Source organism: Triturus cristatus, chromosome 1_2 (genome assembly GCF_964204655.1).
Source record: "Triturus cristatus chromosome 1_2, aTriCri1.1, whole genome shotgun sequence".
In the NCBI taxonomy this organism is placed as follows: Eukaryota; Metazoa; Chordata; class Amphibia; order Caudata; family Salamandridae; genus Triturus; species Triturus cristatus.
In genome coordinates this window covers 382657481-382682158 of record NC_140580.1, presented here as the reverse complement: position 1 = coordinate 382682158, position 24678 = coordinate 382657481, and the positions used below count along the sequence as shown (strand labels likewise).

The 24678-nt window shown below is 46.3% G+C and overlaps 1 protein-coding gene across 3 annotated transcripts in view; it reads right to left on the bottom strand.

The window, feature by feature from the left end:
* Positions 1-24678, bottom strand: part of CSGALNACT2 (chondroitin sulfate N-acetylgalactosaminyltransferase 2) — a 263693-nt gene that overhangs the window by 6886 nt on the left and 232129 nt on the right. For all 3 annotated transcript variants that reach the window (XM_085605158.1, XM_085605171.1, XM_085605164.1), the window contains exon 7: positions 20326-20407. In XM_085605158.1, the coding sequence (XP_085461284.1) occupies positions 20326-20407 (82 nt within the window). The remainder of the gene's footprint in view (positions 1-20325; positions 20408-24678) is intronic.

Here is a 24678-nt window from a genome sequence, read left to right as displayed (position 1 = left end):
TTCCATAAACTCGGTGAGAAAATCTTGAGAGAAAACAGTTTCATTTCAAATAAATATAGTTAATCAAATCCCAGCAGAAGGTTATCATTTTTAAGAGGGTAAAGCTACCAGAGAAATCGCCAGAATTGCTAAAATGAGTATAACATCACCACCAAATTATTTACATTGTGGCTAAAATATGTTACCACGGCTATCAGATAAAACCCATTTTGAAAGCCATAGTCTGGAAGGTGCAGACCCTGGGGGTCTTCAACCGGCATTCTTCTTTTTCTGACCCTCAAAGCCCTGCATTCCATGAAATGCATTCCTATGGGAACAGTGTCCTCGAGTCCTGAGCTTACTGCCGCAACATAGTATTCATGTTGTAGCCAGCCAATCAAGATTTTGTGGGGGGACACCACCCAACCATGATCCAAGGGGATGGACAGGTGCTTTTTAGATTGGTCATTTAGACACCTCTTTAAACACTAATTGCTTGAAAAATAGCTGAATGAATTTACACCAAATCCAACAAGCATTGGCATAGCCATTAGGTCTCGCTTTTGGGACCTTATAAGTATTTTGTTATGCAGCACAATATACTTGGTGCAACAACATCAACTGTTGCATGGTTAAACACTTATAAGGATATTGTGCTGCATAACTAAATACTTATAAGGTCCCAAAAGCGAGACCTATTGGCTATGCACATTAACTGGCCCTAGGCTCGACCTAAAAAGGGAAAGTCCTATAATGAACACACAACTAACAAACATGCGCAAAATTATAAATTTACAAGATTTCAAGTGGAATTGCAAATTGAAGCTCCCCCTAAAGGGAATATGCAGAAAAGCAGCTACAGCTGCGTTGTCAATCCAGAATTAAAAGGTGAAGCATGAATATTGGCCCCTATTGACATGAGACTAAAAAAGTCTAACCCTTTCCCTGGCAACATTTTAAAAATAAAATGGCACAACTTATTAAACAATCACCCAAGTCATATTGGTTACAAGTAGTTCTTAGGTGGGACCCGTCTGATCTTCACCTGGAAAGCTTGTAGGGAGGTAGAAGTTTCGTGCCAAGATCACTTTGAAAAATGGGAACAAAAGGTGTATTTAACAGAATGATTTTCTAAATAAATCTTCAAAAAAACAACAGGCTTTGTTGGCAGTTCTGAAAATGAACTTATAAACGTATGTGTTATATGGTTGCCAACTGAATGCAGAAGCATTATTTCACTGCGTCATCAATCCTATGTGTGACTGACCAGTGAAGATGCACCATGGAGACACATTTGTGCCACGTAACTGGAGTGTGGTCTGCCACTGTCTGCCACTGATCTATTGGTGAAAAGTGACAGTCATAGAAAATGCGCCAGTAGAAAACATACCCGTTTAAATAGTGTGCCGAGGAATGCACTGCACATCACTGTTTTCCACCAACATTAAAAGTGCTGTTAATGTATAGTGCTCCCACCATATCCCAATGTTGCTCACATATACCCAGTATGATGCAGAGGTTCTGTCTACGGGAAAAAAAGGGAGAATTATGCAGGATAGACCATCGCCAAGGGCAGAGAAAAAGATGGCTACATGAGGGGAACAAATTCCCAGAACTTACTGGAAGGGATGCAATTGGGGGTCCAAGGGGGATCAGCTAGAAACAACAGTAATTGCTCACAGTCGCGAGAAAACAAAAAGCTGCTGGGGAAGTTACCTGGAAAGCAAGCGAGCGAGCCTGATAAGTAGGAGGTAAAAAGGAAATAGCACAGAAGGAGTGTTCCCTGGGGAAGGAATCAGAGATCATTGTACCGCGGGGGGAATGCGTTACTGGTCTTGTATGCCTCTTGTTGCTCTGTTTTGTCATTCTGTTACAAATGGTAACATGACCAAAACACATGAACACTGATTCTGAAAAATAACCTCCATAAAATATATATGAAGAATTTATGTTTTTCACTGATGCAGGAGCTACTTTGAGGCATTTGCGAACAAACTACAAACTCTTTTCTATTTATTTGTGTCATAACTGCCTAGCTACACGGAGATACTCTCCAAAGAGACTACATTAAGTGCTTGTTCAGCCGTGGTGGCAGTTCGGCTTGGTTGTGCCATTTACCCAATATGACGCCTAGCAAAGACTTCCCATATCTCTGTCACACACGAAGCTAAATGGCAAATGAACAGAAGCACTGGGGATCAAATGCCCTCCGTTTGCTTGTTGAAATCTTCGTTCAACACATGGAGGCCCTAGATCTGCGTGTAAATTTAAAAAAATCTTTTACTATGCCATGTGGGCCTGGGAAACGAAAGCTCAATACTATACATATAGAATCTGTAACCTCATTTCCATATTTAGGGTTGGTTTTCGCTGCGAACGGCTCATGGTGTGGGCATTCTGCCCACGCCATGGGCAAGTTCTCGAAAGCCACCAATTCTATATTGAGTCTTTCACGGCCAAAGAAAATAGGCGCCACTAGAGCTATTTAAAATTTTTTTAGATTACAGTGCATTCCTTTAGCCACATATGGGGCTGAGGTCTGGGGATTGGGGAAAAGTCCCGGAATTCAGCGTGAAGAAAGTCGTTTTTGTAGGAAAATACTGGGCGCCCCAATCTCATCCTCTGAATTTATTTGTCATAAAGAACTAAACCTCCCCTATGTTTGCGACTTTATCAGAACTAGACCAGCTCTATTCTGGATTAGGATCTGGAGGAACAACTCCGCAACCTTAACACAAGATATTATAAAAGACTGCCTCAAATGTGACCACGGCTTATCAATCCCTTGGCTTGCGGGAGTTTGAAAAACATTGCGTGCCTTGGACAGAGGCGATCTTTTCTCCGACCCATCCAGAATTGAGCTTAAAGACAAGGTTGAGCTCAAACAAGCACTATATGCACTTTTTTTACTCAGAAAGAATGGGAAGGGAAATACTTAAACCCACTTTTGTTACATACATAGGGAATGATCTGTGTAGGCAACCACTTCCACCCTACCTCATCCTCCCCATGTCCAACTGGGAAAGATCTTTGCTATTTCGTCTTAGGGCAGGCTCTATGAAATTTCTATTGGGTTTTCCCCTGGGTTATCACCACACAACACAATATAACCCATGTCTGTGCGATGGCACTAGTACACAGAACGATCTGCACTTCCTATTCTTCTGTAAATTTTATCTAAAATATATTAATTGGTTTTTAACCCCTTATTTTAGAAAACAAAGACCCCTCTCTTTGGGGGAGTCTTGCTCAATGCTATTTTCCCTGGATACAGATGAATTAATTTTTCGCACTAGCACTTTTTTGAGACTGATAGTACGCGCACGTAAAATGATGGAAAACCCCTGAAAATTGATTGATGAGAGCTGTATTGGTTTTTAATAATTATGAAATTGTATTTTGATTTATTGTGAAAACAAATTGTTCTTATGGTTGTACTTTTATGGATTTTATGAAATTCGAATAAAGGTCTTTTGAACTGGATACCCTTTCTGTACATTATACCTCAAACAGCCACCTACGGGTACAACCTCTGGTACAAAAAGAGGGACAGGGGAAATTAGTTCCAAAGCTTATGCTTGTAATATTGCACAAAGTTTATTCACAAACTATCTTTAAAAAAAAAGTCTATACATACTGAGCTTTCACTCCCATCACAATACCGTGGGCAGCCACACAGCTTAAACCTGGAGGGCTGCCTGATAATCACGAGTGGCATTTATTTTACACTTCAGATTCAAGAGGGGAATGATTAGAACACTGGTAATTAGGTATCCCGAGAACAACACTTTAATTTGGACCAAGCACTGAGATGTGTGATTGCTGCATCGCAAGGTTCGACAAGGCCACCTTGTGAAATAAAATAAATGCCCCATTTGGTTTTGAGACAGAGGTGAGCCTCAGGCTTCGGGTTCTGGATGTGCACAAAGTGGCACCCGGATTTCCGCTTGAATTCTTCGCTTGTGTCCAATTTTACAAAACATGAAGTAAAGCATGCTCCTTGGCTGCCTGCCTGCCACTGTCAAGCCTTTCGCTCTGGCAATCGCTTGACGCACTCAAAAAAGCACAGAAATGAAAATGGAAAATGTCGAGGCGCTTGTTGTGAATCCAAAAAGGCCCTCTTATCTGGGCGAGCAGGCAGCTGGGGCGAGGCTCCAGGACTTCTTTTATCGGCTCCCAGCTGCCCCGCTCGGCAGATAACATTATAACCTCAGAAATTCCCAAGGGACTGCTTCAAAGAAACAAGTGGGAAATGTGGGGGGGAAGTGCACAGGCGCGCCAAGCAGCAGTGGTTTGCTCTTTTTCCAAGCACACACTCGTGCTTGTGGCGCGCCGCTGAGCACTCCCGCAAGATGTATGCCGCCACAAGCACGAGTATGTGCTTGGAAAAAGAGCTGTACGATGGCTAAAGGTCTCCTATGCAGCGCATGCACTTAGGCGAGACCTCAAAATGTAGTGCTTAGAATTCTCGGTGCTATACCCTTATTCCCTATGTTTTGGGCCCTTGCCCCACCCACACAAGTAAGGTATCATTTTACTCAAGAGACTCAGGCGAACGCTGTAGGGTAGGACATTTGTGCCGGCACGGTGATTCTACACAAAAAAAATGTGGAAAATGTGTTTGGTTCAGCTAAATTTGAGGTTTGCATGGCATTCTGGGTAGGAAAACGTGGGGGGATCCATGCAACCCATACCTCATTGGACTCCCCCGGGTGTCTATTTTTCAGAAATGTTTGGGTTTGGTACTTTCCAAAGATGGCTGCCGAGCCCGGGGCTAAAATCTCAGATGTCTCTCCCCCCCCCCCCCCCAAAACCAGGTAGTTTTGCTATAGGTAATTTTGAAGTCTCCACAGTACGATTTGGGCCATTTCCTGTTGCAGCCACTATGCCTACCCACACAAGTGAGGTATCATTTTTATCGGGAGACCTGGGGGAACGCTGGTTGGTAGGAAATTTGTGGATACATGCAGATTTCAGACCTTTCCCACACAGAAATTTGAGAAAAAGGTGATTTTTTTCAGCAAGATTTGCGGTTTGCAGGGAATTCTGGGTAGGAGAATGTTGGGGGACCCACGCAAACCATACCTCGCTGGACTTCCCCGCGTGTCTAGTTTCCAGAAATGTGTGGGTTTGGTAGGTTTCCCTAGATGGCAGCGGTGCTCCGGGCCAAAAACTCATGGGACCCCCCTTGCAAAACCAGGTTGGTTTGGGACAGGTAATTTTATATCTCGCGTCAATAGGTTTTGGGCCCTTGCCGGTCGCGGGTCCTTGACCCACCCATGCAAGTGAGGTACCATTTTTCTCGGAAGACTTTGGGGAACGCGGTTTGGGTGGAAATGTGTGGATCCATGCAGATTTCAGAACTTTCCACCACAGAAATGTGAGGAAAATGTGTTTTTTTGACAATGTTTTAGGTTTGCAAGGGATTCTGGGTAACAGGACCTGGTGAGAGGCAGTCAAGTCACCCCATCCTGAATTCCCCTGGGTGTCTAGTTTTAAAAAATGTATAGATTTTCTCGGTTTCCCTAGGTGCCGGCAGAGCTAGGGTTAAAAAACGACAGCTAGGCACTTTGCCAAAAAATGGTCATTTTTCATTGTAAAATTGTGGTGTGTCCACGTTGCGTTTTGTGCCGTTTCCTGTCGCGGGCACTAGGCCTACCCACAAAAGTGAGGTAGCATTTTTCTCGGAAGACTTTGGGGAATGCGGGGTGGGTTGCAATTTGTGAATCCACACAGATTCCAGAACTTTCCACCACAGAAATGAGGCACATGTTTTTTTTTTGACAATTTTTTTTTTAGGTTTGCAAGGGATTCTGGGTAACAGAACCTGGTGAGAGCCAGTTAAGTCACCCCATCCTGGATTCCCCTGGGTGTCAAGTTTAAAAAAATGTATAGGTTTGCTAGGTTTCCCGAGGGACCGGCAGAGTTAGGGTTCCAAAACTACAGCTAGCAACTTTGCAAAAAAAGGGTAATTTTTCATTGTGAAAATGTGGTGTGTTCACGCTGCATTTTGAGCAGTTTCCTGTCGTGGGCACTATGCCTACCCACACAAGTGAGGTACCATTTTTATCGGGAGACTTAGGGTAATTCAGATTTGCAAAGCATCTGTTAATACCTAGTGACTTTCGATGGATTTCTGCCTTCCAAATAAAAGACAATGTGTAAAAAAGAAGTCATTCTGAAAAATGACTGATAATTCTCATGCTAGTACGAGTGTTCCCAATTTCGGAAATGTGCAAATATCTATGGTTTCCTAAACTCTATTATTTATTCCTATTTCAGAAATACTTAGGTGTCTTTTACACCGATTTTTCCATGTATGCATTTTTCCAGAATAATTGCTATACACCCGGTACATAATAAAAAACCATTGCAAGTCGCTGCTCAGTTTTTGGCTCTGGGTTCGTCTGGTTCTTGGTGAACCTACAAGTCCTATATATCCCCACAACCAGTAAGGTCCAGCGGGTGTAACGGTCCATTGCTTTCAAAGAGTTGTCTTAATTAGAAGAAGTTACAGGTGAAAGCGTTGGCTGAAAGGCTGTTTTTTCAACTAATTTTCAATTTTTCCTATATTTAACTTTTAGTTTCTATAAAGAAACCTTAAAGGATCTACACTAATGACCCCCTGCTAAATTCAGAATTTTGTCTACTTTTCTAAAATGTATAGCTTTCCAGGATCCATTATTGCTTTCATACCCATTTCTACCATTAACTGGAAGGTGATTGAAAGCACAAAAATAGCAAAAATAGGCTATGTCCCAGAAAAATGCAATAACTGTGTAAAAAAAAGTTTGTTTTTCTGACGAAAGTCTGTCATTCCCTAAAAGTAGGGAAAATGGTGATTTCAGCCCCACAAACCCTTTTTTGATACCATTTGCAGGGAAAGACCCAGACGCTTTAATTTGCGGCACTTTTTCCCAAAAACCCAAAATGTAGCTGTATTTTGGCTAATTTCTGGGTCCGCTCCAGGGGAATCCACAAACCCTGGCTACCTTTAGAATCCCCAGGATGTTGGAAGAAAAGGTCGCAAATTTGGCATGGATACCTTATCAATCAATCAATCAAAACATTTATATAGCGCACTACTCACCCGGAGGGTCTCAAGGCGCTGGGGATATGGGGTCCGCTACTGTTCGAACAGCCAGGTCTTGAGCTGCTTCCTGAAGGCGAGGTGGTCCTGGGTCAGGCGGAGGTGGGTCGGGAGGGAATTCCAAGTCTTGGCGGCCAGGTAGGAGAAGGACCTTCCTCCTGTTGTGGCTCTTCGGATGCGGGGGACGGTGGCGAGGGCGTGGCTGGTCAACCGAAGCTGGCGGATGGGAGTGTAGAAGTTGAGGCGGCTGTTGAGGTATCTTGGGCCTTGGTTGTGTAGGGCTTTGTGAGCGTGGGTGAGGAGACGGAAGGTGATTCTCTTGTTGACCGGGAGCCAGTGCAGGTCTCTCAAGTGTCCGGAGATATGGCTGTGTCGGGGGATGTCGAGGATGAGTCTTGCTGAGGCGTTCTGGATCCGCTGGAGTCTCTTCTGGAGCTTGGCGGTGGTTCCGGCGTAGAGGGCGTTGCCGTAGTCAAGTCGGCTGGTGACGAGGGCCTGGGTGACAGTCTTCCTGGTCTCGGTGGGGATCCACCGGAAGATCTTACGTAGCATGCGCAGGATATTGAAGCAAGACGAGGAGACGGCGTTGACTTGTCTGGTCATGGAGAGGGAGGAGTCCAGGAGGAAGCCCAGGTTGCGTGCGTGGTCTGTTGGTTTGGGTGCGCTGCCCAGGGCGGGGGGCCACCAGGAGTCGTCCCAGGCGGAGGGTGAGGAGCCCAGGATGAGAACTTCCGTCTTGTCTGAGTTCAGTTTCAAGCGGCTGGTCGTCATCCACTCGGCTACGTCTGTCAAACCTTCGTGTAGGTTGGCTCTGGCGGTGGCGGGGTCCTTGGTGAGGGAGAGGATCAGCTGAGTGTCGTCGGCATAGGAGATGATGTTGAGGTTGTGTTGGCGTGCGATGGCCGCGAGGGGGCTCATGTAGACAATGAAGAGGGTGGGGCTGAGCGAGGAGCCCTGAGGAACGCCGCAGATGACTTCGGTGGCTTCTGATCTGAACGGGGGTAGGCGGACTCTCTGTGTCCTCCCGGCGAGGAAGGAGATGATCCAATCCAGTGCCTTCTCCTGGATTCCGACGTTGCTGAGGCGCTGCACTAGGGTGCGGTGGCAGACAGTGTCGAATGCCGCGGAGAGGTCCAGGAGGATGAGGGCCGCTGTTTCTCCGTTGTCGAGCAGGGCACGGATGACATCGGTGGCCGCGATGAGGGCGGTCTCGGTGCTGTGGTTGGCCCGGAAGCCAGACTGCGAGAGGTCGAGGGATCCGTTCGTCTCGAGGAAGGCGGCCAGCTGCTTGTTGACGGTCTTCTCGATGACTTTGGCCGGAAACGGGAGGAGCGAGATGGGGCGGTAGTTTTTGAGTTCGGTGGGGTCCGCTGTTGGTTTCTTCAGCAGAGCGCTGAGTTTGGCGTGCTTCCAGCTCTCAGGGAAGGTTGCGGTGTCGAAGGAGGTGTTGTTGATGTCCCGCAGGTGGGGTGCGATGACAGTGTCGGCCTTGTTGAAGACGTGGTGAGGGCAGGGGTCGGTTGGAGATCCGGAGTGGATGGTGTCCATCGTGCGGATGGTGTCTTCGGTGCTGATCGGGGTCCAGGTGCGGAGTGTGGTGGTGGGGGGCGTCGGTGCGGTCGTGGGGAGCGTTGGTTGAGTGCTGAAGCTGTTGTGAATGTCCGCGATCTTGTTGTGGAAGTAGGAGGCGAGGGAGTTGCAGAGGTCTTGAGATGGGGTGATGTCGTTGTTTCCGGCGTTGGGGTTGGAGAGCTCTTTAACGATGTTGAAGAGTTCCTTGCTGTTGTGTGCGCTGTTGTCCAGTCGTTCCTTGAATGCATTTTTCTTGGTGGCGTGGATCAGTTGATGGTGTTTTCGGGTGGCGAGCTTGAGGGTGGTCATGTTGTCTGGTGTCGGGTCTCTGCGCCAGGCTCTCTCAAGGGCTCGGCAGTTCTTCTTGGAGCTCTTCAGTTCGTCGGTGAACCAGGGTGCTTTCTTGTTGCCGGGTCTGCCAGGCGGGGTCCTCAGTGGGGCGAGGTAGTCTGCGCAGCTGCTGATCCATTTTGTGAGATTGTCGGCGGCCTGGCTGGGGTCCGCTGAGCTGGTGGGGGGGTGCTGGCTCAGGGATGCGGCGAGCTGGTCGGCTGTGATCTTGTTCCAGCTTCTGCGTGCGACTTGTTGCTGGTGGTGGTGGACCGTTGTTCTACTGAAGCTGAAGTGGATGCAGCTGTGGTCCGTCCAGTGGAGTCCGGTGGCGTGGCTGAAGGCGATGTCCTTGCTGGATGAGAAGACGGGATCGAGTGTGTGTCTGGCGTAGTGGGTGGGGGTGGTCACCAGCTGCTTGAGACCGAGGTTGTCCAGCAGGGTGGCGGTGTTGCGGTCGTTGTTGTTCTCCAGGTGGCAGTTGAGGTCCCCCGAGGAGGATGTAGTCAGCGGAGGGGAGGGCGTGCGGGCTGATGAAGTCGGCGATGTCTTCGCTGAATTGTGTGCATGGTCCCGGGGGTCTGTAGATGAGGGTTCCTCTGAGGGTGGTCTTGGGGTCGGTGTGGATCTGGAAGTGCAGGTGTTCGGCGGTGGTGAGGGTGTCGTCGGAGTTGGTCGTGATGTGGATGGTGTTCCTGTGGATGATGGCGATGCCTCCTCCCGTCTGGTTGCCGCGGTCCCTCCGGGTGATCTTGTATCCGTCCGGGATGGCGATGGCGGGTGCAGAGGAGGCGTTCATCCAGGTTTCCATGAGGAATGCGACGTCTGGGGATGTGGTGTCGAGGAGGTTCCAGAGTTCGAGGGCGTGTCTGTGGACGGAGCGGGTGTTGAGCAGGATGCATTTCAGGTGGTTGCTGCTGGTGCTCGGCTTGGCGGGTGCGGTGCAGGTCCGGATGCAGGTGAACTTGCAGGAGTGGCAGCTGAAGGGTCCGTGGGTTCGTCTCGGGGTGGCTCGGTAGCATCCCGGGATCCGTCCGGTGTTGAGTGCGTTGAGTTCGGTGGTGGTGTAGGTCCGGCGGGGGGGCTGGCGTCTGCGGGGGCCAGGGGTCCTGGCACTGGGCGCGGTCCAGGCGCGGACGGGCGCAGATGGCGCACAATCGGCGCGCCCGCTGCGCGTATGCACGGTCGCCATTTATGGCGAAGTGGGAGGGAGGGAGGAGCAGCTGGGAGGTGGGAGCGGGGAAGGCACAGAAAGTAAAGGGGGCGTGGCCGCACGCAGGCAGCGGGGAGCGGGGGGCACAGGGGCACAGAGAACGGCACAGAACAACGATAAGGCACACACTATGGGAAACAGGCAGTCAATATGGGGGACAGTACAGAATGGCAAAAACGGAAAAAAGCAGCACAAGAGTAAATCACACGCAAGATATTACGGCGGGGGGCGGGGTCGACGGGGCGGGCTCAGCGAGGCTGAGGACAGCAGCGGGGGAACGCACACGCTACAGCTGGTGGCCGTGCGGCGCGGGGGTGTCCTGAGGTCAGGTCACACTCACCTACGCTGCACGGTCACCATTTATGGCCAAGTGGGAGGGAGGGAGGAGCAGCTGGGAGGCGGGAGCGGGGAGGGCACAGAAGGTAAAGGGGGCATGGCCGCACGCAGGCAGCGGGGCACAGAGAACGGCACAGAACAACGATAAGGCACACACTATGGGAAACAGGCAGTCAATATGGGGGACAGTACAGAATGGCAAAAACGGAAAAAAGCAGCACAAGAGTAAATCACACGCAAGATATTACGGCGGGGGCGGGGTCGATGGGGCGGGCTCAGCGAGGCTGAGGACAGCAGCAGGGGAACGCACACACTACAGCTCGTGGCCGTACGGCGCGGGTTTGTCCTGAGGTCAGGTCACCTTATGTGGACAAAAAGTTACAGGGGCCTAAGCGCGAACTACCCCAAATAGCCAAAAAAAGGTTTAGCACAGTGGGGGAAAAGACCTAGTAGCAAAGGGGTTAAAGACATGATAATAAAAGGTTGGCCTACGAAGTGTAGTGACACCAACGAAGAACTAAAGGATTACTGGGAGATAAGGCATGAACTAAAACATTCTTGAAAGGAGATTTTGTCACAATGACAAAGTTGAACCACCAGAAGGGTTAAAGGTACGAATTGCTGAATTGGCTCATGAGGGACACCCGGGTAGGATTCTTACAAAAAACAGAATAAGAAATAACTTCTGGTTTCTTAAAATGGACTCCTTGGGGGAACAGAAAGTAAAACATTGTATTAGCTGTGCAAAAAGTGCCAAGTCTAAAATCATACAGCAAGCACCCTTGTCCCCGGTATTAGTACCAAAAGAATCCTGAAATAAACTAACTATGGATATAACTGCGTGTGTGTGTGTTGATTTCAGCAGTAGTACAGCAGAGCTAGGTACGGGCTGCGGCAGAGCACACTTTTACAGCAATTGGGCTGTTTATTTTAAACGTTTTAGCTTGGTAATTTGTGTGTGACATGTACTCTCTTTATATGTTTTTAACTTTGGTATCAGACTAATCTTAAAACTACTTAGCTTTTATTCATTCACCTTACCCTTGAACGCTAGGAGCTCTTCGCCCGGCCTCTCTTCTTTGGTGTGCGTTGCCCGTTCGTGCGAGCGGGCCCGCCCCCATTCTTCCAGATGAGGTTAGCGGTCTAGCGCTAGCCTCCCGGCGGACATATAACACACGCTGGCGCGTGCGCGCAGCGGGCGCGCCAAAGGCAAGCCTGTCTGCGCCCGTCCGCGCCAGGAGCGTGCCAGTGGCAGGGCCCCCTCCTTTAACCAGCCCTCTTTATCCACTACAATATACACGAGCAAGGTTGCTGGATTTGCAGGTGGCTAAATCCTCACACTGTACCCTTGTCTCCAACCCAAAAGACCTATACAAGGACCTTTGCCCTGGCTGCGGTTTCCACATTGTCAGAGAGGTCAGGTGGCATAGTGTAAGAACTGGTTCCCCCCGGTGCATGCTTGGCGACAGTAAGGAGTTTAGGGCCGGACACTACGTTGACCCATGTGATACCCAGAGGCGAACTATCGACCAGGAACTTATGGTGAGCTCTATGAATCACTTGGTATGCATCCTCCTGAACTCCCAAACATAAGTATGAACTTGAACTGCTCTTGACCTCCCACTCTCCTGACATTGCCTTTATCACGGAAACATGGACCAGTGCAGCTTCCTGCCCAGACTGGAATATCGCCATGCCACCTGGCTACGTATTACGCTGTCTTGATAGACAGGAGGGCAGAGGGGGGGGGGGGCCTAGCAATTATCTATAAGGACTACCTGAAGGTCCGGGTCGGGCCATTGAGAACATGCATGCAGAAGCAATACAATTCAGTGTATACCTAAAAGATGTAAACATCTCCCATGGGCTATTGGTGTATAGACCTCCCGGACCTAGGGCAGCGTTCCTGGAGGCTATCCAAGTTCACCTTGAGTCTTGTACAGAGTTTAAGGCCTACACAATCCTTGGGGATTTCAACTTCCATCTGGAGGCCGAGAATAACTCGGATACAACTAGACTTCTGGACAGCTTGGAGGCTTACGGGCTTCACCAACTAGTCGCAGACCCAACCCACGAGGGGGGCCACACCCTAGACGGTCTTTTCTCCAGCCACCCTGACCTGTTATATCTTAGAGCTGAACCACTCCCTTGGACCGATCACAGGGCAGTGTTCTTTAAGATTGGGTTAAAATCTAGGGCAAGAAGCGATGCCCACAAACCTACCAAGATCCTGTTTAGGAGATGGAATAAGGTTACCCAGCCAGTCCTGATTGAGGCGCTGGGCAACTCCCCTCCTATCCTGGAGGTTAACAATGATACAGCCATCTCCCAGCTCACCAATTGGATTGTGGATGCTATCAATCAGGCTGCCCCCCTCCAGTCAGCTACCCGGAACAGGCGCCCTCCGGGCGCCCCATGGTATGGCCCGGAGCTTAAGCGACTGAAGGTAGAGTGCAGACGGTGGGAACGGCTCTGGAGAACTGACTACAATAGGGATCATAAGCAAGCATACAATCAGGCTTTGCACAATTACAAACAGGCCATTCGGAAAGCCAAGCAAGACTACTTTTCACGTAAAACCTCGGAGGCTGGAAACTCCGCTAAAGAACTTTTTAAAACTGTGTCCTTCTTGGCAAATCCTCAGCAGGCCAATCAGTTCAGTCCAGTCCAGATCAGTCCTTCTGTGACCAGCTAGCTGCCTTGTTTCAGAACAAGGTGGCCGCTATCTATGGTGACCTACTAAACTTACCGAGACCCCATACCTTGGACTCTCAGCAGGTGCCGCCCACATGTAGCCTGACCACCATTGATCCTTTAACCAGCAGGGAGGTCTTGACACGGTTAGGGTCGATAAAGTCGGGTGCTGCTTCCGACCCATGTCCCCCTCATATTCTCCATTTGGTGGCGGACAGGATAGCCCCTAGTCTGACCGTCCTAATTAATCAGGTACTAGCAGCAGGTCCCTATCCAGTCACCTGGAAATCAGCGTGCGTCACTCCCCTTCTCAAAAAAGCCTCTCTGGACCCCTCTGAACTTAAAAATAATCGTCCCATCTCCGGCCTTCCTCTGATGGCTAAAGTCACTGAGAAGGCCATTAATCGATGCCTGATGGGGTATCTGGATAAGAACGCCCTACTGGATAGGTCCCAGCACGGCTTCCTGCCTAGGCACTCCACAGAATCTGCCCTTATAACGGCAGCCGAAGGTATACGGGCGACAGTGGACGAAGGGGGGGCGAGCTATTCTCGTCCTCCTGGATTTGTCCGCTGCGTTCGATACCGTGAATCATGGGGTGCTGATCCAGCGCCTGAGGGAAGTTGGGATAGCGGACAGAGCCCTGGCCCTTCTTTCTTCCTTTTTGGATAATAGAAGACAAAGCTTAAATTGGGCTGGCCTACACTCTCCCCAACCCTTTTCAACATTTATGTCAGACCCCTGACTAGTCTGGTCAGGAAACATGGTTTTATGTTGGTATAATATGCGGATGATTCCCAACTTGTGATATCAGCGGCCAAGCACCCTGATCAAATAGCGGCCAAATTCCACGCCTGTCTCTCCGATGTGATGAAATGGATGCACTTGAGCTTTCTAAAAATCAATACAGAAAAGACGGAGGTGATGGAGTTTGGGAAAGGTCCCTCAGTTTGGAACACCCTCTGGTGGCCATCGGTGGCTGGGCAATGCCCCCTCCCGGTCACTAAGGTGGGGAATTTGGGGGTGATCTTTGACGGAAAGTTTAACATGGCAGCCCAGGTCAACAGCCTAACATCTTCCTGTTTCTTTTTGTTAAAGACTCTACGCAAGATCCTCCCATATATCCCCTTGTTGTTACAAAAAACGGGGATGGCCGCACTATTCTTGTCCAGATTGGACTATTGCAACGCCTTGTTTCTGGGCACTGACAAGTACCAGGTCAGAAAACTTCAATCCTTGCAGAATGCCGCGGTTCGTTTAATTCTGAATTTACCTAGGGGCTGCCCCACCTCAGCGGGCAGGAACTCTCTCCACTGGCTTCCAGTTCAACAAAGAATTGAGTTCAAAGCACTTTGCCTGGTCCATCGGGCATGCTTTGGTGGAGGTGCCAATGACGGAACCGACAGGTTCATCCCCTACATCCTGCCCCATGCTCTGCGGTCGGCCAATCTGGGCCTTATCTGCATTTCCAGATTCAAACTTTCTAGATGGGGCGGTCGCTCTTTCGCCACCTGTGCAGCGAGATTATGGAACCTTCTGCCTTTGGAGATGAGACTTCAACCCCGCAATGCCCTTTTTAGAAAAATGGTCAAACATCGGCTATTTCAGGTCCAACTCTAATTTGCTTTCCTGCTGATCACACACACCATAGCACCAAGACACCGTCTGGTATTCGAGCGCTCTATAAACCTCTTTTATACTTATACTAACTGGACCCATGGAAGGCTTGGGGGTTTACAAACGATTCAAGCTAGTTTGATTATTATACCGCTCATTGGACTTTTACTAAATTTGACCATCGTACCAACACTAACATACCAATTGAATTCCTGAAAGATGCCTTTAGCAGAGAAGGAATACCCATGACCATTGTAACGGACAATGGTGCCCAATTTAATTCCCAGGAAATGAAGGAATATTTGGTAAATCTTAAAAAAACACACACAAAAAAACTGCCTTGTACTGCCCCAAAGCCAATGGGTTAGTAGAAGGGATGAATCATATGATGAAAGAGCATGTCCAACTAGCTATAGTAGTAAAATCCTTGCAAGACTGTATATGGTCATACCACACTTCACCTAATCTCATTGCTGGCGTATCTCCTTTTGTGGCCATTAAATGTAGGGAGCCATGTTCCAAAATCAACCCCTTTTGGTTGGGTGGTGATAAGCGCATAACTATTGATGTAGCCAAAACCCATGAGAAAGTACAGCAACATCAATCTAAATATAAAACATGGTATGATAACAAACATGCGGTAAACATGCAGGAGTGGAAGGAATGTGATTGAATACAGGTCCTTAGGAACACCAAGATCTCAGCAAGACAAATAACTAGAGTGAACCTCAATGTGGTTAAGTTAGATAATGGTTAAAAATGGAGCAAGTTAGAATTGTTAAGCATGAAGGCAAATAACTTAAGTTCTTTTGTTATTCGATTTACCAGGATCTTTAAGAAGCTTGTATCACAATTGTGTCCATTATTAGACATGCTGTATATGGAACGTAAACATCTTTGTATATATTTTTCAAGTTAGGTACATTTGACCTTTCTACAGGAAGAGAGATGTGTTGTAATTTATTAAGTTATAAAACATATGCCTCAAGTGTACTCAATAGGTTATAAAAAGTATATGTTCCTTTTGGTATGTTCCACCCTTCCCTCCAAGTTGAAGATCTCGATGGTGCTTGCATTAGAATGTTCAAGTGGGTTGACCATTAAACGCTGTGAAAGAGAGTGGATGACTGAATAGAGAAGACTCATTTTACTGCTACTCCACGTGTCTTCATTATTTACAATAGTTTGCTTTTGAGGTGCTGACAGTGCAGGAGTAGGCCCAAACGTCAACTCCAAAGTGTTGATTCGGTGCAGGCTATGCCTCAAAAGCAGTGGTGGTCTGGTCAAATGAGTTTGAGGGCTGGAAGCCTGGGCCCCAGAGAAGCGTTAACTGTCTTAGTTGGGTGCGGTACGGACTGTAGGGTCGCCATATCGCTGTGTCAAAGCTGGCTGCGGATCTTGGTCTTCTGACTCTAATATCCACTACGGTTCCGGGCTGAACGCGGTTACTTGCCTGGCGTTGTTTTCCTCTTCAGTTTCCTCCCGTTCGACATCTTCCCCAAAGATATAGGGAATCTTCCCACCCCTTCGTTGCTTCATCCCGCATCGGTCAAGGCATTGGTCCCAACGATTCCTGATGGTCTTCTTGGACCTGAACACAAGGTAGGTGGAGCAGGAAGCTTCATTGTGTTATGGGGATGGGCACAGGTTGCAGACCGCATGCTGGTCTGTCCACAGGAAATTGGAGTGGCACGATGGACAGTATCTGAAAGGTGTCTTTTCCATTACGCTGAGACCCTTCTTGAAGGCGAGCAGCATTAAAGGTCCCGCCGGGCCATGCCTCTGCCTGAGGAGATCCCTCTTGACGCTGAAACTGCTGACTACGGAGTCACTGATGGAACAATCAGGTGCGCTGATTGTTCTTTAACTATCGGTAACCGAGAAAACTCGAGAGGTCCGAAAAAAGTCTGCCACCTGGTGTCGAATCAGAGCCTCAACGAAGTACTCCATACCCGATGGCAGAAGAAAACAATCTTACAATGGACCCAATGTTTGTGCGCAATACTGCATAAGCAAGGAGACGCCCTACCTCATGACTCGCAAGACTTTATTCGAATAAAATTGAACAAAAACAAATTGTACACATCCAAGCCCAACACCAGATGGCAGAAGAGTATCCACAGCTGTGTATCTACAGCTACACATCCCACAAACATTAGGTTTCGGGAAGATCCAATTCAGGAGGAACAAAGTTAAGAGGGGGAAGTAAAACCATATTTGATTTACTAATTACTTTTGTAGTTTTATGGATGGGCACAAAATTTGACAGTGGCCTAGCATGTTTAACCATTAGTATTTCTAAGTATGTGCCGATCCACAAAGAGGAGCCAACAAAAAAAATGGGACAATAAAGTGTTTATTTGATACTAAGTGTGTGTTGAATCTCCATAAAATTTGGCAAAAGCTTACAACCTTTAAAGGTTTCATTTTAGATTGGTATGTCAAGTTTTGTGCCAATCCACCATAGAGGCACATTAAAAGGCTAAGGCAAAATAAATGTTCAATTGCTTAACACTATATTAGAGTTTCATGAATCTGCATCAAATGTGGCGCGTGGTTAGCGGGTATAGATAACTGTTGGTTACGTCAAGTTTCAAGTAGAGCGGTCAGCGAGGTAAAGATAAATGGGAGGGAAATTAGACTTCATTCAATATTAATTTTGGTGCTGTTCAATTAATCTGCAGGAAATTTGACAACTAGCAAGTTAAGCCCAGTGGAAGGCAAGCAAGCCCTGCAGCCAACCCTCCCTGCACACAGCCAAAGGCAGCTGTGAAAAGGGCCGGACAGAAATCTGCACACAAACCGAAATAGGTACACTGCAAGTCGTGTGCAATAGGAGTTGATCCTTTTGGTCGTATCCTTCCACTGGTAACTTTTAGGAAACAACTTATTATTTTGTGGGCACTTCATGGGAGTGCAGGTCGTCTTGCTCCTTCCCTCATGTGCTGCTTCTTCCCACAAACCCCTATCCTGCCTGTGTTTAGCCCTCCCCTGTAGCTCCAGGCAGCTTGTAGCTAAAATTGTCAATTGGTGTGTTGCTTTAATCGTTGATCTCTCCTACTCCTTTCCATTAGGAGTTGCCTCTTCCTGCTCCTGTCTGCCCCTCCCCCGTTTGCCTTGTGTCTTGTTGCTTCAGCCACCCACCCTTTTCCCCCTTTAGTCTTGCTCCTACCCATCCATCTTTCTCCAGGCTCTCCCATGGTTCCCACCACTCACCGTTTTCCTGTGTATGTCCCTTTGCTTCAGCCACTGGCTCACTCTCTTTTGTGGCTTTGCTACCCTACTTCTCTCTTCTCCCCCTCCCCAATCTGTCCCCCAATAAACATATCCGCAATGTCACCTCTCCAAGATCAAGACCCCTGCCTAGCCTCAAGAGCATTAGCGCAGTGCATTGGGAATCACCACTATACCCTGCGTGTTCCTGCTGTGCCCAGCATTTCTGCCCAGAACTAGGCAGGGTTTGCTTTCTCTTCAAGGATCCTTTCTGCATCACTTATTCAACTGTTTCCTGGTTGTTCACCTACTAAGTTCTCATAAATAATGGTCTTGTATACTCAGAAAAGCCATTATCACTGCATGTACCGATGCCTCACAATTTGTCTTTGTGTCCATAGCACAGTTGTTTAGGAAGCTAGACCTGACCCCTGCTAAGCACCAGCAGCATTATCACTGTGCAATATGAATCACTTCTATAGCCCCGGTTCCAGCGCTTGTGCAGGATTCAGCTCTTCGTCAGTTGTTGACACCTCTCACCAGTACGGCAGAAAGCTGTCTCAAGGACAGCAACTTGTGTGCAACCGTGAAAGGCTCCTGAAAACTTTGGTCAACAATGTGGCAACTTTCTAAAGTTGCCATCTGTGCAAAATGCACATTAAATTAGACTTGAACATCAAGTCAGGTTTAAATCAATGTTTTTTTTGATACCTTGAAGTACATTATTTAGTAGTCCATTTTAAAGTTAACACTCCTGCATTGTCAGCGTTTAACACCATATTCGCCAATGGGGCTACTAGCCTTTCCACAAGAAAGGAAATGGCAGGTTTTTTTACTGTCAGGACACGTAAAGTTAATAAAGCACATGTTCTTTTTAATATAATACTAACTGCCTTTAGGGCTCCAGGGGGCGTGCTTTAGGGGTGACAAATATTAACAAGGAAAGTTTGGGCTTTTCCAATGACTTAAATTGCAAAGTCAAGTTAGAAGTTTAAAGACTGCTCTGCCAGTCTGCAATGGCTGACTGGGAGTCACGCTTTGCTTAGTCATAATTGTGGTGGCCCAGTAAGTGTTGCAGTCTATCAGGGACACAAACTTTTAGGCCCAAGAGCTTCCCTGCCTCGAAAGGGTTGTAGCCCAGTAGCCCACATCATTTGTTGTAACAAGGGGCCCTATGATGACGCATGCCACCACACTGGTCGGTGTGGGTTATCGCCCTTTATTATTATTTTTTTTTTTAATAGAAACACTAGATCAACAATAACCAATTAAATTGTGTTTACCCATAGGGAATCTTAGTTTTTGTTTTAGTTGAGCAAATGCTACCACTCTCTCCGGGCCCCTTCCAGGGTTTGCATACAAAGAATGAACTGCTCCAATGACTGCTTCTTGACATTTGACAAAACGATGAATTTGTCTCAAAGATAAGAAAACAAGTTTTGTATGTGCACCAGCATAGAAATATCTTGCACTAGGTGGCTACTCATTAAGAGGCTATGAACGGTTTGGACAAGAATGTAGCAGAAATTATGATCAAAACATTTCTAGAACTAAAAAGCCTTTTCATCGGATTTAAAATAACAACCTAGCGAAATCAAAGACAAATCAGAACTTGCAAAAGAGAAAACAGTAACGCTTATATTATAAAAACATGACCAGATCTGAACCCTTTAAAAGCACTTGAGGAGGGAGATCGATAAATTATAATAAATGCTAATAAATCATTTGGGCCATGTAAATCCAAAATTAGACCACAAGAAGCAACCTGATGCTTTATTTGGGAATTATTTCAGTCATACTGCATTAGGTATCAAGAAAAATCCTGCAATATGGACATAGGTATATTTATTAAAAAGGCACAGTTGAGCATTTGTCAATATTATTAAAAACTACATTTCATTTAGTTCCCCATTGACCAACTACAACATTTTTAGTTCTGATCAAACATCTGCAAGAATGAAGTCTCTTGAAATACAAACCTGGTACCCCCTATGAAAGTTCTTGAAAATCAATCATTTGCCTCAGTCAGTGGACCTTATAGGACTAAGAATAATCCATTAAAATTAAAAATCGTTTTATTTGATCATCATCATGTCAGGCTGAAAATCAGCATTGTGCAAGCAGATTATCCAATCCAAGACATAAGCCTAAATATCAATATTGAATTAAGGAAATGGTGTAATTTCATCGACAGGCGTTCAAGGGGAAAAATAAGACGGGGAACTGGAATCTTGGAAAAACAGAATAATATGAATAAAGCAATACTGATTCCATCTCTTACCGACAGTTAGAAAATCAGAACGAAACTGACAAGTCATCCCAAAGCCAAAATCTCTCCAAAAACCAGAATCCTTCTTGTGGACCTGCAAGAAGGAGACAAATCTTTTTTTAAAAATTGTGGTTTAGTGGACAGAAGCGAACTGCATTCGTCTAAATAACAGAGCAGTTCATTATTTTCTAGAAATCACGTTTGGAAAAGATAAAAGAGCAATCACAAAATACGAAAACAAAATCTAAATATACTTTAATTTCTTACGGTCATTTTTAGGTCTCGCCTAGCAGCGCAAATGCGCTGCTCTGCGCGAGTTATTGTAGGGCTTCAAAAAGCTCACCACACACGCTCGTTCATGTGTGGCCTATTGCTTGGGGTTACCCGCACGGCGCCATATGTTTTGAATTATCGTGCCCAGACACGGGCGCGATAATTCAAAACATATGGCCTGGTGCTCGCTCTCGTGTGCACTACTCGCGGGACGCTGCATTCCTTGAATTCCTCGTTTCTCTGGCACTCCAAATTCAGTTTCTTACTTGAGGCGTTCTCTTGAAATATCATTGCATGACGTGACTGTGCCGTTTTCTGTAAAGCACCAATGTCTCGCGTCACTGTGCCCACCTTCTTAAGCATGTCATAGTACACATTGTTGTAAAATAGAACTATAATCTGTGTGTTAATACTGGACTTTCTTTCCTGACTGCTACACGCTTTTTGAAAGATATTTGCTTTTGCTAAGAAGAGGCTTCCCTGCAGAATTCTTTATTTCTGAAACAGTATTCTTTTTTTTTCCTACTGTAAGGTAGACGGGCTATGGTTTAACTGTTGACAGCATTACATCTCTGGTGAGCGGTCTTTGTTCAGTGAGTTTACTGTATTTAATCAAGATATTCTTTTACTGAAGTACTTCAACTATTTCCACCACTCTGCCTTTCATATATGTGTGTTGGTTCCCAGTAGCAGTCATTGGACCTTCGTCTCATGATCAATGGGAAGGATTAAACAAGTATTGGCATAGCCAATAGGTTTCGCCTTTGGGCCTTATAAGTATTTAGTTATGAAGCACAATATCCTTGGTGCAACAACATCAACTGTTGCATGGCTAAACACTTATAAGGTCCCAAAGGCGAGACCTATTGGCTATGCCAATGCTTGTTACATTAGGTATGACTCTGTTCAACTAGATATTGAAATTAGCAGCAAACTGTGGACGCTAGCCCTAGTAATGTTGGTTATGCTCCCCTCTGCAGTGAGTTCACGCAAGAGACACCCACAGCCGCCCAGATGATCGGACACAAAGTACTATATATTATATATATATTTTTTTTAGCGCATGGGAGGGTTTGAAGAAGTTCCCATTTATACAAGTTGACTCTTGTAACCTGGAACATTACACAACAAGCTAGAGAAAATGGAGCAGACTATGCATTTTTTCAGCATAGGAAATCCAACATCAGGACATATAAAAATAAGTATTTCAAAACCAGGAAGCATGAGGACTTGACAGCATGCAACTTCCCCATAATGCAAGACAAACAATCTTTTCAAAATTGCATACAAAACAAAAAAAAAAAAAAGAAGAAAATAATTGAACCACCGAGTACCCCACAAGCACTGCACAGAACCACATCACTTAATTCGTGATTAAAGGGTGAATGCTTTTCAGCTGCTGTAACTTCATTAGGTAGACATGGGTGGGAGCTTGTGAGTGGGCATTATTAGTGGTATAAGTTTCCTTTTGCCTTTTAAATTGTCTCTACACAATGATGGGTGGGAGGGTGCTGGACTGTTTTTTCTGCCCCTTCCACTTCCAATTGTCAGCTGAGCCTTTACTGGCAGACATGCTTTGCAAGGAGTGTACTTCCATAGGAAGTGCACAGAAGAGATTCCCTTCACCTTCAAGGCATCACCAAGGATCAGGGGAAAAAACAAAACAATAAAAGGTGAATTTCTGGGAGCAGTGGCCAATTTCTAAATCATTCCCTACAGAACACAAAATCAGAAGACCAGCCTCCATGGGAATTCAATATTACAGGCTCCAAAAGCTTTTTCTTCTAGATAATAATTGACTCATTAACCTAAATGTTTAAAATACAAAGCATTTCACAGCCAAAAATATCCAATTTAGTTACTCTCCTTGGCACAAATAATCACATAAAAAGAATTTGGAAAAGAAAGTGAGAAATAAGTCAGTATCAAGTTGAAAGTGTAAACCAAGGTGTTTTTCGGAAAGCCTGTGGCATTTTAGCTAAACAACGAAAATGGAACAGCTTAAACCTGTGATGGCAAAAATACGGCTACGAAAGAAGTAAATTTAATCCAGGATAATGCAGGCAGTATTATGGCCTAAGGAAATGAGCTAAGTATTTAAGGTACAAGCAGGAAGAGGCTAATTCAGGCTCTACATTTAGTTTGTGATGGACTCTCCCAACTTAAAGATGTTCTATACAAGCACTGACAAACTAAGTGAGCCTACATTTCTCACTGGTGTCAAAAATATGAGGTCAGTGGTCCACATTCCACAATGTTGGGCTGCACAATAATTATGGCGATAAATATTGTGTGTGTACACATGTACACACATACACACATACACACGTACACACAAAAATCCATCAATTATTCGGACAAAATTCTGTTAAATAATAATAAAAGAGCAACAAAACAGCTTAAACGTTTAAAACCATTTTAAAATGTACAAAGTTTTTAGTCAACAGACCATGTTCCAAGGACACATTAAAAAAGCACTTGCAAAGCCATTAGGTCTGGCGTTGGCCGACAGCCTTATGGAAATTCTTGTTTTGTATGTCTTTGCAAAAATGTATCGTTTGAAAAGTTGCCAGACCTTCATTAAACTCAATTTGTTTTATAACTATGGCTGAAGGCAAAAGTGTTTTTCTGGTCTCAAAAAAGTAAACATTACCACAGTACAGCCGGTACAACTACCTTATGTCAGGATGTGCTCCTTCGGAAAGGGCACCATGCAGTAGCTCACAGTGAAGTCAGTCAATGGCTGAAGCAGGTTAATATTGTTCTTTGATGCATGAAGGAGTGAGTGGAAGAAAAATGTGAATGACACAATCACAGACTAATGGATGAGGTCTGGCTGAACAACCCTATAAGCAACTATGTTATACATACTTTTAGTAAAATCAAATGGTCTTGGCTTACGCAGACCTAAAAAATCCATGGATGTTTCATTGGTCCCTGGCCTCACCTTTGAGAAAAAGGGCAAGAATGAAGACAAAAAAGGAAGGAAAGAAGAAGAAAAGGAAGGCAGACAAAAAAGGAAGGTAGGAGGCAAAAAGGGAAGGAATCCAATTGCCCTGCAGGAAAATAAAAAAATAGACGCTCACTATGGGGAAGGCCCACCAACAGCAGACCTACTCTCCAGCTGGTCAGGGCAGAGGACGGCAGGATACCTCGGCGGGTAATTCGCATAGCTGGGTGTTAAAGTTTCGCCTGCAACAGACCTTGATTAGGCTCAGCACCGATCTGGTCAATTTTTGAGAGGCCTGTTCCATCGAGCCACATCCCAATCCACTGGAGCTGGGGCACAAGTAGTACAGTTCAAAATCTGATGTCCACCATCACACATTAGTTCCCGGAGAAGTGCATCAAGTCCCCGAAACCAAGTCACCAGGATTCTCACCGGGAGGTTTAAGAAGAAATAAAGGAGTCCTGGGAGCATGACCTTTTTAGAAAGCACTTTCGTGCCATGTTTGCCCACCTGAGGGAGCGCCAGGAGACACAGGACTTCAGGGACCAGACAGCCTTCCCCAAATTTCCCTCTCGGAGATATGCTAAGTTGCGGTATACACAGAGCAAATCAGATCGGCAAGAAGTGCGGCAGCACATCGCGCCAGCCACCGGGAACACACAAGTTTTGCCTCAGTTCACCAAAGACCTGAGCACTGGCCTAAGTCCTCAAGGAGCTGTGGCACCTAGGGGATATCACTCACTCCATCCCAGAGATACATAAGCAGATCATCTGCATACAGTGAAGTGATGCGAGTTGAACCCTCCAGCGTAATGTCCCAATCCAGCACTTCCATACGGAACTTCTCTGCCTGCGAATAATTTGTATTTGTATTTTTAACTTGTAGAGCGCCTTATCACCCCGGGGTCTCTAAGCGCTTAGCAGACGAGTGAGTACTGGCAGGAAGAAAAACCGACTAGATGTTACCCCATGCCTCTTGAAAGAGCACAGTTTTTAGCTCTTTCCTAAAAGGCAGGAGTCTGGTTTCTTTGCGCAGATTTTCAGGCAGTTGGTTCCAAGCTTTGGGCATTATGTGGGAAAATGTCCGACCACCGATGGTGGATCGTTTGATCCTAGGGCAGATCAATAGGGCGGCGTTGGCT